Here is a 15,628-nt window from a genome sequence, read left to right on the forward strand (position 1 = left end):
GCCTTCCAGCACATCCAGATTTCACTGTTTGTTTTTCTCTGTGCAGCTCTGGGCAATGCCAGTGTAAAGTTGGTGTCACGGGCCTGAAGTGTGACCAGTGCAGTGAGGGATACTACAGGTTCAATGAAACCACCTGCGAGCCGTGCCAGTGCAACAACCACTCCAAAATCTGCGACAGCTTAACAGGTAACCTTCCTCTTGGGACCACGGTGGGTGCAGACTTAATTTGACTCCTTTGTCTCTGTTTTTTGCCATTTTATTCATTCGTCAGACCTCTGCTCTCATCGTCTTCATCTACATCTTTATGCCTTGAGTACTCAGAATCTTTACCTTAAAACTGAAATTAAAATGCGGGGCAAGGTTGGAGCTAGTCCTCTTCTCAAGGAAGTCAATAAAGGTTGTGTTATTTACCCCAGGCTGCAGTGCAGAGCCTTTATTCTGCAGTCTCTATTGGAAATCAGTGCTCCATTGTTCTCTGCACTTACCAAAATACACAACACGGTCTTTTCAGGAGCTTTTGTTTAACTGCTGTTTACCTGGAAACATATACTGTACTGGCACTGACGTAATGTGACTTTTATTACCACAGATAACATGATTAGTGCTGGAAAAAAGCAGCAACACTTAATTAATATTGCCCACTTTTTATAAAATTTGCCTCATTCATTTTCCTTGATCATTTCTTTGACTGTCTGTCACACAGACGTTGATGGAGTGCAAATGTCGAGGCACCTGTGCTTGAATTGCTTATGGGAGGGCAGGGGGGCCCTGATTGCTTTCCCATCTCCACTGAAAGGAGAGATCCTGCAGGCTGTTCTGTGACTGCCTGCGCAATCCTCGCTTTAGCAACAAAACTCACACTTCAAAATCCAAATTCTCATCAAAACTTCCAGGCTGAAATGCAGTTCTGTAATATTTATCCAGGAGCTTAGAAAGGAGTAATAATTTTAAAAAGTGTTGCAGGGTTTTTGCATGGCTGGCAGCAAGGCAGAGCTCGGCAAATAATGTATTTCTGGGCAATTTCTGCACCGGTGTGTGTTCCCTCAGGGCCTGTGCGTTTGCAGCAGAGGAATAAGTGGCTGTAGTGCTGACTGTGCCCAGCCAATGCCCTGGTCCTGCTCGGGGTAGCAGCAGGCACCCGATATGCACTCCCTGGGGATGAATTACTGCATCCATTCCTGTACTGAACTTCATGAGCTTATGTCCTACCAATATTGGAGGATATAAGATTGTACCTAAAGCTGTGCACATATCAGCTGTGTTACTGATTTGGAGCTGGGTGTGTGGGTTTTGTGAAGGAGTAAGATAATCTGCTCTTCCTTTTTCTCCTTCAATGTTTCCCCCTCTCTTAGTTTTGGAAAAAAAAACCACCCAACCCAGCACAGACCTTGCCTGCAGGATAGAGCTGTTCGGGCAAGTGTTCTGCTGGGGTTGTCTAGTGCTGACTGCAGCATTGCAAAGAAAAACCCTCTTTTTGGTTAATGACCTATTGTTGATTTGACAGAAATCCCTTTTTAAAATTTTTCCTCCATCTGCTTTATTTGGTGCTGGGGGTGGGGGAACTCAACAAAACCAGCACAGAGAACAGTTGATTAAAAATTAGATCTGACGTCTAATAAGTAACGCAGTGCACTAAGCCTGCTCTAGACACTGCACTTTGTGTGACCTCCCCAGCTTTACATCAACTGTGTGTAGTCTTTGTCAAATTTTCAAGGTTTCTTTTGCATTAATTCTGTACTTCGGGCTCCCTCTGCCGGCTCTGTAGCTGCCTCCTCACGGCCTCACTCAGCATTGCTCTGCCCAGGAGGAATATTTAAAATTATTGGGCTGGAAATTGGGCAGCCAGAGCTCCCCAGGCAGCAGTGCTTCCTTTGACACGACCCTTGTGCCCCGTGTTGTGTTTGTGCATTGAGTTTGGTATCTTCTTCCCAGTTGGGGTACTGTGAGGTCCGATCCTTCCTGAGGGCATTATCAGGATGGGAAGGGCTATTAATTATTAAGGCTTTCCACAGTGATACCTGATTGCAGGCCCATACATGCTTTGCATGGCTGAGCAACTTGCTGACTCACTGGAAACGCAGCCATTTTGCAGAGTTGGTGTAGATGAATGCGAGTAATTTCCGCTGATAGGAAAGACATTGGTCCTGAAATGACCAAGACTGTACAGGAAATGCGGGTGTGATTCCAGATTCATGTCACCATTAACACCTGCAGAGCACGGTTCAAGACACCCTCCTGCTGATTGGGCAAATTAACCTGCCACGAGCCGGTCTGTCCCGGGCATCCTGCTGAAGCAGCTGATTGAGGTTTGCTACTGGAGAAACCGAGCCCAGCAGATAATTTTCCCCTCTAACCCTGACACCTCTCCCACAAAAACCACTGGCTCGTGTCTGACAAGCTGTTGGGTGAAGAGCAAACAGTGTGTGGGAGCTGACGCCGAGCAAGTGTCCTTAGTCATGGGGGTGCTGCCAGCCCCGCCGCGCGCGGATCAGGCGTTTGCTGCCTGTGCTCGGCACGAGGGGCGGCTGCCGGGGCGCACGGGGCTTGCTCGGGGATGCTCGGCTGCAGAGTCATTGCTGTGGAAAAAGAAGAGTAGGAGCCGTGCAACGTGTTGGGCTCACAAGGGAGCCAAACTGTTCCAATATTAATAAGAAAATCTGCTGTGTTATTTTTTAACAGCCAGCATTAACCTAATTCAGGATTTTTTTCTGTGGTTAATGTTGATATGAGACTTTTCCATACCCCCGCAGCACTGCTGGATTAGCTCAGTGAATCTCCTGTCTGTGCTTATATATGCAGTTAATAAACTGCTCTGTGCTGCCCTGGTTTGTTAGAAGGTGGCTGTTGCCTTTTCACAGTCTTGTACATGGGATTTAATCATATAAGCTTCCCTCAGGTCACTGCCACCTCCACGAGGAGCCTGCTGAATTACAGGGTGTTCTTGTTGATGGATGGGCTTTTGATAGAGGCTGCGTTTTTATAACTAGGGAGATTTTTCTTTCTCTGGTCACAATAGTATCAAAATGCAATTTAGAGGGCTATTAAGACGTAGCCTCTGCTAAGACACAGCACGCTGATTTTTTTGATTCAGAGGCTTCCCCAGGAAGGGGAGGTGGCTCACATGAACCCCCAGTTCCCCTCTGTTTCTCCGGGAAGATCAGGAATTGCTGCTGCCTTGTGCCTGTGACACTGCCCCCATGCTGGTGGGATGGAGCCATCTGCCCCCAGCGCAGGACGGTGGCACTTCCTTACCCCCACAAGGGGTACAGGGGGTACAGGGTCCTTACCTGCACACAAGACAGGGCAAAAGCATAAACTGGAGGGACCCCTTGTGGGAGTGGGGGATTTTGAAGCATCAAGATCGTGGCTTACTGGCACAGATGTGAACTGAAACCCTTTCCTGGAGGACTGTTTAATATTGGTAGCATGTGTTTACCTGCACTGACCTTTTAAAGTGATGAGCTGTGGGCCTCTCTGCCGGGGCTACCTACTTTTTCAAATTATTTGTGTGTATGTGGAGGAGGGAACAACCATCAGGTCATAAGAGGCCAGGATCATGTTTTGGCCGGAGGGTATCCAAAATCACCTGTGAGCTCTGATAATTGAGAGTGCTCCATGCAGATTCTTGCTCCAAATGTTCTGCTCCAGTTCCTACTGCTGAACGGCTGCTTGTGCTCCTGTCCCTTCCCCAGGCACCTGCCAGCACTGCCAGGAGAACACTGAGGGAAACCACTGCGAGCTCTGCAAGGAGGGTTTCTACAGAAGCACCCTCCTTGCCCACGCCTGCCATCGCTGCCCGTGCTCCACCGTGGCATCGACTGGCACCTGCCAAATACGTAAGGCTTTCGTTTTGGTCTAATTCCTCAGATAATGAATGTAGCTCCTTTCAATTAAATTGCCACTCAGAGTGCATCAGCCTAGTGAGGCGTTTTATAGCCTGTGAATCTCCTGTCTGTGGGAACCAGGGCACCTTGCTGGAAGTGGCGTCTGCCACAGTGCCTCCCTGGGGCTTGTGTCATCTCTTGTGAGAGCATCTGTGCAGTGGAGGGCATCAGAAGTGCTTCGCTACAGGCTGCAGCCCGCCCTGAGGAACCTGCAGGGTTTTGCAGAGAGAAACTGCTGAGCTTGTGGCAGGCAGGAGAGGTACAGGAGGTGCCCAGCTGTGCCCTGTAGCCGTCCACACCTCTGTGAGCACTCTTCTGAACATGTCCATGGGACTCCAAGCAGAGGTTCCCCAATCTCCCTGCTCTGTTTTCATGTAACCAAGAGGAGAAGTCATAGCTGCAATAATCATATGTAAAACTTTTTTGGATACTTCCTAAATCAGTTTTGCAATCAAGCCATCTCAGGCATTGTGTAGGCTAAAAAGTTCCTGCAGATTGCCAGCATCCCCGGTATGGTTCCAGCTGTTTTCTGAAATTGGCTGTTTGAGATGGAAATGTTCAAGAGCAATAATCTATTTGCTTAGCAACGTCCTGAGCGTGCTCTGTGATGCTGGTACAGAGGCATCAGAAATCCCAAAAGGTGTTTTTTTTCCCCTCTAGGAGCAGTGGAAACATTAAAAATTTTTCTTTTCAGCTTAAAATTTGAGATTGTTTAATACTTAGTGTCTGCTGATTTTTGTCATAGTGACTTGTGGTCAGGTACCACAGAACAAATTCCACAGCGGGTGTTTCTCTGCAATACCTGGTTTGCTTTCTGTATTCCTTAGAGCCTGGCGAAACTGCCCCAAGGTGTGACAAATGCAAAACGGGGTACACTGGCCCCAACTGCAACCAGTGTGACAACGGCTACTACAACTCCGACAGCATCTGTGTAAGATGTAAATGCAACGGGAACGTGGACCCAGCGCAGTCCCCCAGCGTGTGCAGGCCGGAGAGCGGGGAGTGCATCGGCTGCCTGTACCACACTGCCGGGTTCCACTGCGAGGAGTGTGAGGAGGGCTACGTCCGAGACCCCGAGGGGGCCAACTGCACCAAGAAAGGTAAACCAGGCTCCTCAATCAGTGTTGAAGCTTGCTGTGCACCTCAGGTGGGCACAGGCTGCCTGAAAGCAGGGGAGAGAATACTGTTAATTGTTAATAGATTAGTTTAGATTCATCTGGCCTGTTGGTACAGGGAAGGAAGCCAGAGCTTTATAACACATCAGTGCCTACTGGCCTTGAAATCTGTGTTTTAGAATTAGGTCTGCAACCACCCTGATTCCGAGACTGTGGCAGGCACCTCTAGTGAACAAGCTGGAAAACAAAAACTATCTGCAGTGTATTTAAATGCAAATTTTCAGATTTCCGTTGCCTGATATACTTGAACTCTTAGTGCCCAGTGAGTTGTCCTTATTGACTGGTCCATTCAATAGGACTGTGTAGTTCCCTAGAAAGGGTGTTTATAAGAGATTTTGTCACTCCTCATACTCTGCAAGGGATAACTATTTGGACTAAGTTTAGATATTCTTTCTTTTTTTTTTTTTATTTTTCCTTTCTAAATGGGGAAGCCAAGCTCAGAGAGGTGAGATCCAAACTTGCACGGTGAGTCAGTGCTGGGATTTACTGGTACCTGCCCTGGGGCACTCTCATCAGCCTTCAGTCCCCATCTGAGACACTGCATGTAGCATCTCAGATCCAGACTAGCTCTGGTACTAAGAGAGGCTACTGGGCAGCAGGAGGACTTGTAGTAAAATGAGAGAAAATGGTTCTTAAGTTGTTTTTTCAGTGGTTATCAAGAGATTGGTCCACAAGGTGGATCTCCAGCTCCATGCATGAAAACATTACTGGTGTTATGTATTAGATAAGAGAACCCAGAGTTCAGGAAAGCATCTGGGCCCAGATTCATCCTTGTCACCAACAGAGATTTAATTCAGATCTTCCATTAGGAGCTAATGTGGTTTTCACTCCCATGCTGCTCTCTGGAGGTGTAATCACAGAGTCCTTCTCGGCGCGGGAAGATGATCAATACAAAAAAGTTGAATGCTCATTAGCTGTAACTGTACCGTTACAGGGCTGGAAACGGCACTTTTGCATTGGGTCATCCATTATCTCCCCCTGCACAGCTCTGCCTTTGTGCAAAGAGCTACATGACCTTGCTCCATTAAAATCTGTATGTATGGCTTTGCTTGTGTACTTGCAGTTTTCACCATTCAGTTTTATTTTAATGGCATTGTTGTAGCCAACTCCTGATGTGGGGAAAGACTGTCCCCTTTCAGAGGGACTGAGACATGCTCTTCTATCTTTCCTGTCTCCTTGGCACCTGTTTTTTTTTCCCCTTTTTTATTAAGCAATTAAAAAGGTGTACAGTTTCTTTCCAGTTTCTTACACACAATTTGCCTAAAAATTATATGCTGAGGTACTCTGCATTAACTAGTTTTAGGTTAAGATTTTCATAAACCACTAGTGCATCTGAGTGCCCTGGTTTTGAATGGCTTCTAGAGTGAAATCATCAATCAGACTCTATTTAAGTGGTCACGGTTGAAATAAGACAGCGTGTTTTGTACAGCCTGGGCAAAGCTAAACCTAACCTTGAGTATCCACAGGGGCTGTTCAGAGCCTTAAACCTGACCAGGATTTTGATGCTTTCAAGGCTGATGGAAAGCCTGCTCAGAGGACATGTGGAATAACCAAAATCAGGGTTTTCGACCCCTGGGTGGATGGTGTTCCTGCTGCAATGGTGAGGCAGAGCAGCAAGGACTTAGTGATGCAGCATGGCACTGTGCCACTCAGCCAAGCATCGCAGCCTTCCCCGAGAGCTGGCGCGTGGGCTGCTGGCGCGGCCCTGGCTCCTGCCAGTGCTCATTCATTGCAGGAGGCAGCAGAAGCTTTGCAAAGACTGCATTTCCATCAGGCAGCTGGATATGACACATCAGAGCTGCCAAAGCAGCCCATTGACTGAACAGCTGCTGCTCTCAAGGAGCTGCTTCAGGACATCTGGAGGGCTGGCACGGCCCTGGGGAGCGGAAACAGGCATCGCCGTGCCACAGCCCAAAAGCGATGATCCACGGGTTGTCAGAGCATGGCACTGTTTCGCCGTGACGTTACCATCAGTTCCAGGAAATGTTTTCACCCATGTCCCCCTTGCCAGCACTTAGCTGATGCTGACTCACAAATAAAGCCCAGAAAAGTCCTGTTTCCTTGCTGGTGAATCAGCCATTGTCTCTGTTCTGTTTTTTTCTAATTATAGCTCCTGGCAGGGTTTGCCAAGAATTGAGTGTTGATGAAGGAATTTGGAAAGGATGACTGAATTCCTCATGCCCTTCTCCCAGAGCTGTAACCAGGAACCTCTTGTTCCTGTCATTTTGCTTTCTACTGCAAAATTCTGCCTGTTATCCCATAGAGAAATGCTTCCTGGCATTCAGCATCCTGAGCATCCTTATCAACCTAAAGCAGGACCTGCAGAGAATAGAGGAGCCGCTGCAGGGAGGGACTCTGAGCACGAGCCTAAATTAGGTGTGTGATGGCCCCTCCAGAGGAGTTTTTCTCCATTGCCTGAACTGGGAATGTGACAGCCCAAAGTTAACTCGTGGGAGTTCCCCTGAGGGCTCATGGCAGGAGACGCGCTGAATATTTCCAGCTCCTGTTGCCATTGGAGATGCAACTTAGTGCAAAATTAGTCCTTCGGAAGTGACTCTCCTCCTCAGTCATAATTAGTAGACATTCTCTTCAGGAGAGCTGGATCAATACAGCACAGCACTATCAGCTGTAATTGCTGCAGCTGTGAGTGGGTTTAAAATGAAGTTGCATTTCTATCAGAAAGAGAAATGGAAGAGAGTGGGAAAGAGGGTGCAGAGAGTCCTGAAGAGAACATTTGGGTTGATCGAGGCTTCAGCTTCTGTAGGGTTCCTGCTGCCTGGACTTCAGAATATAAACCTATCAGGTTACTCCTGTGAAGAAAATGGTTTATTACTTATATTTGGGAGCCTGATACTCAGGCTCTGTGGTGCTTTCTGAGGCCTGTACCTTAACTGGTTTGAAGAAGGAGTAATGAATTTCCATCCTATTTATGAGGGATCTCAAGTGTTAACTTGTTGCTGACTCCTAGACCTGGGAAGGGAGTTATCCCACGTCTGCTGGGAGGATGGCAGGTTCTTGGCTATTTTGTGCCGGTGAAGGGGCTGCAGAGGAGATGGAGCCTGTGGCACGGTCTGATAGTTCCCGTGTTCTTGTCCTTCATGTGCGGACATATGCCAGCCACTGAAACCAAAACGGGATCCAAACTGGCTTCTGCTGCGCTCAAAAGCTTCGTAAGAACATCCGCAGTCTTTTTTTTTGTTGTGATTCGGCTGCTTTCTGCTTCTGGTTATACAGACTGGGGGGGTTTCCGTGAGTTTTATGCACGACTTCAACATTCAAAAGCAGAACTGGGATTATTTTGCCCTTTTGCGTAAAGCAATGTAAATATTGAAACCTGGTGCTAAACACTGTGACAACTCATGGTTCATTTTTTTAGTTTTGATCATCTTGCACATGTAAAGCAGAAATAATAATATTGTGAACAAAATCCTACACCTAGTTTACTGTGAAAGCTTTAAGCTCCTGGAGTTGCTGTGTCCCCCCAGCCTGATGGTGCAGTCCATGTAGACAACAGTTGAAACTCTGCGTTTGTTAGGTTCAAAGTCCAAACTCTTGCTGAGCTTGGTAAAACCCCATTTTCATGGGGTGAATATGAGCTGGGCTGGGTGGCTTGCTTCCATCAAGAACTCGTGTATTTCACACTGAATCTTGGCTACCGCACCTATCCATCCATCAGCAGATTTTTCATAGGAATGCTGCATTCAATAAGCACTTAGCACACAGATTTATTTATAAATACCAAACCCAACCCTGGCTAGTGATTTTTGTAAATTATTTTGAAAAAATAGCAGCTTTAACAGCATAGACTTAATTGCCATAAAAATTGTGATATTAATGTCAAATCTCTTATGTTTGTGTTTGATTCCATCAACATATTTTTATTGATTGTTTTTTATTTGTTTTGTAGAAGCCACTCTTGGCCCAGAAACAAGGGAGTTCACAACTTCTGCTCCAAATGCCAGCAAGGCAACATCATTTTCAACAGCAGTGATAAACAGTACCTTGTCACCAACAACTATACAGACTATATTTCCTTTAAGTTCCTCTGACAATAGTACCTCTGCATTTGCAGATGTTTCATGGACTCAGTTTAACATAATTATTTTGACAGTTATCATCATTGTTGTGGTCCTACTAATGGGCTTTGTGGGTGCTGTCTACATGTACCGTGAGTATCAAAACAGAAAACTTAACGCTCCTTTTTGGACCATTGAACTCAAAGAGGACAACATCAGTTTTAGCAGCTACCATGACAGCATACCCAACGCTGATGTTTCGGGGCTGTTGGAAGACGATGGGAACGAAGTCGCACCGAATGGACAGCTAACGCTGACGACTCCCATGCATAATTATAAAGCTTAGAAGAAGTGATCCAGCTATTCCAAAGTTGGCTTAAGAAAGTTATGGGGCTTGTTGAAGGAGTATCAAGACCCGTGCCAAGGCTCCACGCAGAGGAATTTGCTCTTCAGATACTCTTACGCTGGGCATGCTGTAGCTTGCAGGTGAACAGAAAAAAGTGTAGTACATCCGAGTATCAGGTAATATGGTGAAATGTATCCAGTGTCCTGTTGTCCATAAAGATCCATAGAATTCACTGTTAAGGACTTGATTATGTTGATCGGAAAATATTTTTTTTTTTTAACAAAGAGGTTGTGGGGTGGAGAATGAAGTACCCCATGATTAATCAGAAGCTACTTGATTTCCAACCAACCTATGTCTGCATCCTTTAGTTTGAAAAGTAGCTCATGAATTAACAGTGGATTTTCAGGAGACAGACCTTTGTAAAGGCTTCATATTAGTTCCTGATACAAATTTTTTTGAAAAGGAGGACAAAAAAAGGGAAATAATTGTTGACTGTACTACCAAAAGGCAAGTAGAGGAGTGAGTTGCACACTTGAAAAAAGTCACCATTATCAGTTTCCAATAAGCAGGAAAACGGAAAAATAAATTCATTAAAACATTGGACTTACGGAAAAGATGAAGCTTTTCCCTTTCTGAGTATTTATACAGGGTGATGATGCTATTAACACATAGCAATCCATTTTTTTTTTCTAGAAGGAGTTAATGAACTTGTATAGTTTCTGTGCAAGGGAAGACGACAAGACATCTCAGGGTTGCCGTGTAAAAATAAAAGCTAGGCTTAATACCCTACCCTGATAGAAATGGTGTGTTCTGTATATAAAATGTAATATATCTTCTTGGAATTGTATTTGTAATTATTTGTAAAAAAGACAACCAACCAACCAAAAAAACCCCAACAACAAAACCATGAGCCCATCTCCAACCTCCCCTATTCCCCAAGTCATATTTTATCATCTAGATTTTAATTGTACAGCGGTTAGTGGCGTTGTTTAAAAAGAAAAAAAATGAGGATTGTTTAAAATACTGTAAATTAGATGGCAATATTGTTGGAGCTGGGACTCTGGCAAACACCGACTGCTTAAAGCTTTTCTTCTAGTGTCATTGAATAACCTTCTTTTTTAGAGAAAATGTGAGTGCTCCCTACTTGCATCTGTCAAATTTTTCCATTCCTTTAAATAGAAAGTGAATACCAGTGTCACCATGACTAGGCCCTAGTAGGTGTCAAAAAGTCGGATGTACCATTCTGTTACTTGCTTTTAAATCTTTATACAAAACGCAAATACACTGTCATGAATGCATTGAGAGCCTGATCTCGATGGCCGAGCTCTTCCGAAGCGGCTGCTCATCATGTGAGTGGATCTCGCTGCCATCTCGCCCATGCTGATATGGTGACGGGGGGGATGTGCCAGAGGGCTGACTGCAGCCTCCTGGCCTCTTGAAGGGCAAAAGCAAAAATCTCCTGGATTTGGGTGGAAATGGCTTTCGGCCGAAGAGTCGCAGGAGCTAATCTGTGCTTCTAAGCTTAAAAGCTAAAAGTGCATGGATGCTTTCAGGAAATTTTATGTAGCACAAGGTGGTGGTGGGGAATCATCTGTCAAAAAAACCTACAGGGGTCTTTAGGTTTTACAGATTCCCCTGATTTCTTGGGGAGTCTGGCAGACTATTAGCAGAGGGATAACAACTAATGGGCAGCACAGCATGGGGAGACAGCAGCACGGAGCTCCTCGCTTGGTACCTGCAGTGTGCACATGTGCTTTGAGGCAGGCACCGTGCCCTCCCTGTGCCGGGGAGCCGCCAGGTCTGACCCGTGAAAATCAATACCATTACTTTTAAGCAGGGCGTGAAACACATATTTCACCTAACTAATGACCAACCTCAGAACTAAAGCTGCATTGATGTGCGTGTTGGTGCTTTGCAAGGGATTGATGCTGAGGATAAATGAAGTACCTGCTAAAGGTCAGCAGGAGCTGACTGATGCATCCTCAGAGCCAGGCAAAAGGAAATATTTCTCAAGATGAGAAATGGTAGGAAGAATGTGGTGATTATTTATTTGCTTTCTGGTGCTGCATGGAGGCTTTTCTTACCATTGGAGACTGGGGAGGGGGGGAATAGGTGCTTCAGACACATGCACAAAGATGCCATTTCTGCCTCAAAAACTTGCTGCCTGATTTAAAGATGGGGCGTGGCAAGTAAGAAGGAAAAGACTTGAGGGATGACCAAGGAAAACCAGCGACGGCAGAATGAGGTATTGCGTACAGGCCTGAGCTGATGGAAAGCTCCCGTCGCCTGCTATGGGCCTGCGTGAGGCCCCGTGGTTTAGGCAATAAATTTGGCTGATGTCATTCAGAGCAATGTTACTTTTAGTTATAAAACGGAGGAGGACTGGAGGAGAAAATCTGGATATTGCTAATCCTTGAGTTACTCATCAAACTTTTACAGAGCAGAGTGGTGAAAAAAAAAATAGAAAGTTTGCTAAAAATTGTAACTATTTAGCAGTGCTGATTTAGCGATACACTTGCACTTGGTCACTTCATAGGGTGGGGAAAGGTAATTTAGGAAGTGTTAGCTTCTGGGACTAATGCTAGCAGGCAAAGTGAAGGACAGATTGTTCACTTTAATGTTTCAAAAGTATTTTAGGAGATCTTTTCATCTTTGCCACAAAACACCTCTTCCGCAAATCTTTGTATGACTGTAGGCTACTGTGTAACAGGAACAGGCTTTGATTTTTTTTCTCTCTGTACAAATAAGGACTGTCTGCAAAACCAGGGCGTGAGTTCAGATGCTGAACCCTCCTAGTCCACAGCACAGGAGGTGTTTGCATCTGCACTGCTTCTGACCTCCAAATTGCTCTAATTGCCTTGGGTTTGAAAAGAGGAAGAGGTCAGGCTGCCCTACAGTCAGTCTGCAAAGGAGGACAGACCAGCTATGCTGGGGTCTGTGGGTCACATGTCTGGCCCCCGCAGATGTGATGTGAAGCTTGGCTGGGCAGAGGGGACCAGGCTGCCCGGGTTTGGACAGCAGAAGAAAGCACAGGATGTTCTTCAGCAAGGAAGTGGCACTGGGACAATGCTTGTCAGGTGGCAGAATGACTCGGCAGGAAAATACCAGCCATCTCCAGCCAGCCAGGCCTTTGGCACAGAGGAACAACCTTTATAAAAGGAGGTCAATGCCTCAGCAAAGAAAGAATAAACAGCTTCGTGTTTGACTTTAGTGATGCGAGATTAGATCTTCCTTGTGCTCTCCATCAATCATGCAGCTGTTCCCTGGGCACCACAGGAGGTGGGGAAGAAGCTGAGCTAGTTATATCTCCAATCGCCTTAGGCTGGCCCCCCTGTATTTTGAGGGGGTACAGAGCTCAAACATCTGTGCCAGGGTATAAAGGCCGCCAGGACCACTGACCTGCCATGTGTTACAACTTGTCATGACGCTTCCCAGATGCTGAGGTTTGCCCAACGCCACGCTGGGGTATGAGCAGTTAAACCAGAAACGGACTTCCAGGGCTGCATTGAGGCCCAGCTGGGAGCTAGCAAGACAAGGTAGGGGGCATCTAGGTGACTTCTAGGGCTGATGTGGCAGTACAGGTACCCGTAGCATTCCTGAAGGGCCACCATGCATCAGCTTCTAACTGGGCGTGCTGCTGTGTGGCTGCCACGGGGAAAGGCAGCCGCTGGCGTGGTACAGTAGCTGTAGAGCAGAGAGAAGGTATGATAAGGCAGGTGAGGGTTGGGTGAATGTGGGAAGCCAGCTCTCAAGACACGATCCTCAAGGTCGTGAGTGCCCTGTGGACCCAGCTGGTCTGGATGGGGTGAGTTCAGTTCCACAGTCACGTAACTGAAAGCAAGAGGATATAATGGAGCAGATAAAGGGCAAAAAGCAATGATGTGTCAAAGGCATGGGGCAGCCTGGATGGGTCACAAGTTAGGAGAGCATTTGGTGAGCACAGAGTGCAACAGACATGCAAAAAAGTGGTTGGGTTAATGTGAATGATGATCTTGAATCTTATGAACCGCTGTAGCTAGAAATAACTGCATGGAGCGTGAGCCCTGGGGAGCTGTCAGATGTCATCCATTGGAATGATAATTCCCTTGGACCGGGCTGAGCAAACTTAGCACGCTGGAAGCCATTTCTGAAAGAGGAAGGGATGTATTCAGCATCCTTCAGGTACCCTGGGCCAGTTAACCGCTGCTATACGGCATCTTTAACTCAAATGTTACATGCAATGTAAATGTGGCAGAAAGTTTGCACAGTCTCCTTTAAATAAAGGATATATGATTGAATCCTAAAAATATATTTCTCTTTAAAGTGAAGTTTAAAAATGAGCTCCCACAGGACTCTGCTCTTCATATGTCAGAGGAAAGGATTAAAATAAGAAAAATGTGGGCCTTAAAAGTTGTACTTGCTCCCAACTGAAACCCATCAGTCTTACTACACATCCAAATAAGGAGTCTCCTAAGCATATGCTATGCTTACAAATGCATTTCTAAAAAAAAAAAAAAAAAAGTGTATGATTTGAATATATGTCAGAATTTATACAGAAGAATGTTATTTAAAATGAATAAAAATAAATGTATATAATTTGTATCTATGCCACTTGGATTTTTGCATTTGTTTTTTGTTCATTAAAGTTCAGCAGGAGTCTTTCCACTGATAGCAGCCGGAGCTGGATTGAAACCTAAAGGGCTGAATCTGATTCTCATCCCAGTAGTGACATTTGTTCCAAGAGAATTATTCCTTCATTATACCCCTATATGTGAGATGAGAACTATGGCACAGAAATGTTTTTTAACATCAGATATTCATAAGTACAGTTGACATCCTATGTCAGATAATCCATCTAAAAAATGAGGCCCGTGATCTCTTGTGTCTCCTTATTAACCATTCCAGCTTTCAGCTACTTTCATTAACATGTTTGGTGGCCAGACAGTCAATGTGTATTTCCGCAGTATTGTCTGTAATATTCACATGGATATATTTTGTCAGAGATGTATGCAGTCATTAAAAATGAAACCTACAGAGCAAAGCTAGAAATTGGAAAAGGATATTGTATCAGATTTTTCTTCATGACCACAATGGATCTTTCAAAGGAAATTTATATTACCAGATACTCTGAAATCCACATCTGCAGTGTCCATAGTTTTGAACAATTCTGATAGTCTCTGCAAAAGGACCTATGGAAAACTTGAATTTCTTTTTCACTTGTTGGTGTTAGGAAATTGATTTTTTTGGCACAGAAGCAAATGCAAATGCTAGTCTTTTTTGCTGAATGTTATGTCTAACTCTTTGGCCCGTATTAAGTAAAGAACTTGAAGAGATGTTAAGTCAGCATCAATTAAGTGAGCAAACTTGAAACTTAAGCATTTGTTCAAATGTTTAACTGAGCCAGAGCTACACAAGGGCCACACTGGTGAAATTCCAGGGGGTTTCTTGAGACCTGATTCACATTAGCAGAACAGTTTGATTGTGTATGACTTAGCTTTGGAGGAATTTTGCTCTGAACTGTAACAGGAGGAGGCATAACTGAATGCTGAACCTGGTTCCCAGAGCGGGGATTTGAGAACAGGGTGGCAAGGAGGACTCGTGCTCAGCAGATGGTGACATCCGTCCTCCTCGTGCCACCATCACACTTCAGCCCCAGCGCACCGAGCAGCTGCTTTCATCCTGCTCCCTGGGAGTTTGTGATCAATGCAGCCATGCCGCTACAAGTATTTATTTTCCCAGACTCCCTTTAGTACTTTGTTTCTGAGGTGGTAAGGATCTCAGACTGCCTTGTAAAGTAGGAAAGTGTCATTCCAATATGATTTCCTGATATGAGGATTTAGCATCATCTCCTTAAATGTTAAGATAAGGTTAAACAACATTAAGCAGATTATCAGAATGCAAGTTGTTAACTGCTCCTAAAGAATACATTTCCCAGACCTTTCTGCCCTTTGCAGGTTCTTGGTGCTCCTGCAGATTTTAAAACATTGGGCAGTGCAGCAACCCAGGGAAATTTTCCTTCATGTCTGTCTCTATATACACGTATAGATCTATATGACTTTGTCCATCAGATAACCATTTCATGAAGGGATAAACTTAAGGAGGGCCCTGCTGATTTCCTTTCGAAAGATAGTATGTTGGGACATAAACCATGGCTCTGCAGACACTGAGATGCCGTGCCAGCCCACAGCACACAAGCAGTGAATGATTTGTGCTGTACTTGTGGCTGAT

At 45.3% G+C, this 15,628-nt stretch overlaps 1 protein-coding gene across 1 annotated transcript in view; it reads left to right on the top strand.

The window, feature by feature from the left end:
• The window catches only part of MEGF9 (multiple EGF like domains 9), a 60,249-nt gene extending 46,349 nt beyond the window's left edge, over positions 1-13,900 (top strand). Inside the window, exons 6-9 of the mRNA XM_074924116.1 lie at positions 47-186; positions 3,693-3,836; positions 4,712-4,984; positions 8,967-13,900. Of these exons, the coding sequence (XP_074780217.1) occupies positions 47-186; positions 3,693-3,836; positions 4,712-4,984; positions 8,967-9,421 (1,012 nt within the window). The 3' untranslated portion in view covers positions 9,422-13,900. The remainder of the gene's footprint in view (positions 1-46; positions 187-3,692; positions 3,837-4,711; positions 4,985-8,966) is intronic.
• The last annotated feature ends 1,728 nt before the right edge of the window (positions 13,901-15,628 follow it).

Source organism: Athene noctua, chromosome 20, assembly GCF_965140245.1.
Source record: "Athene noctua chromosome 20, bAthNoc1.hap1.1, whole genome shotgun sequence".
Lineage (NCBI taxonomy): Eukaryota > Metazoa > Chordata > Aves > Strigiformes > Strigidae > Athene > Athene noctua.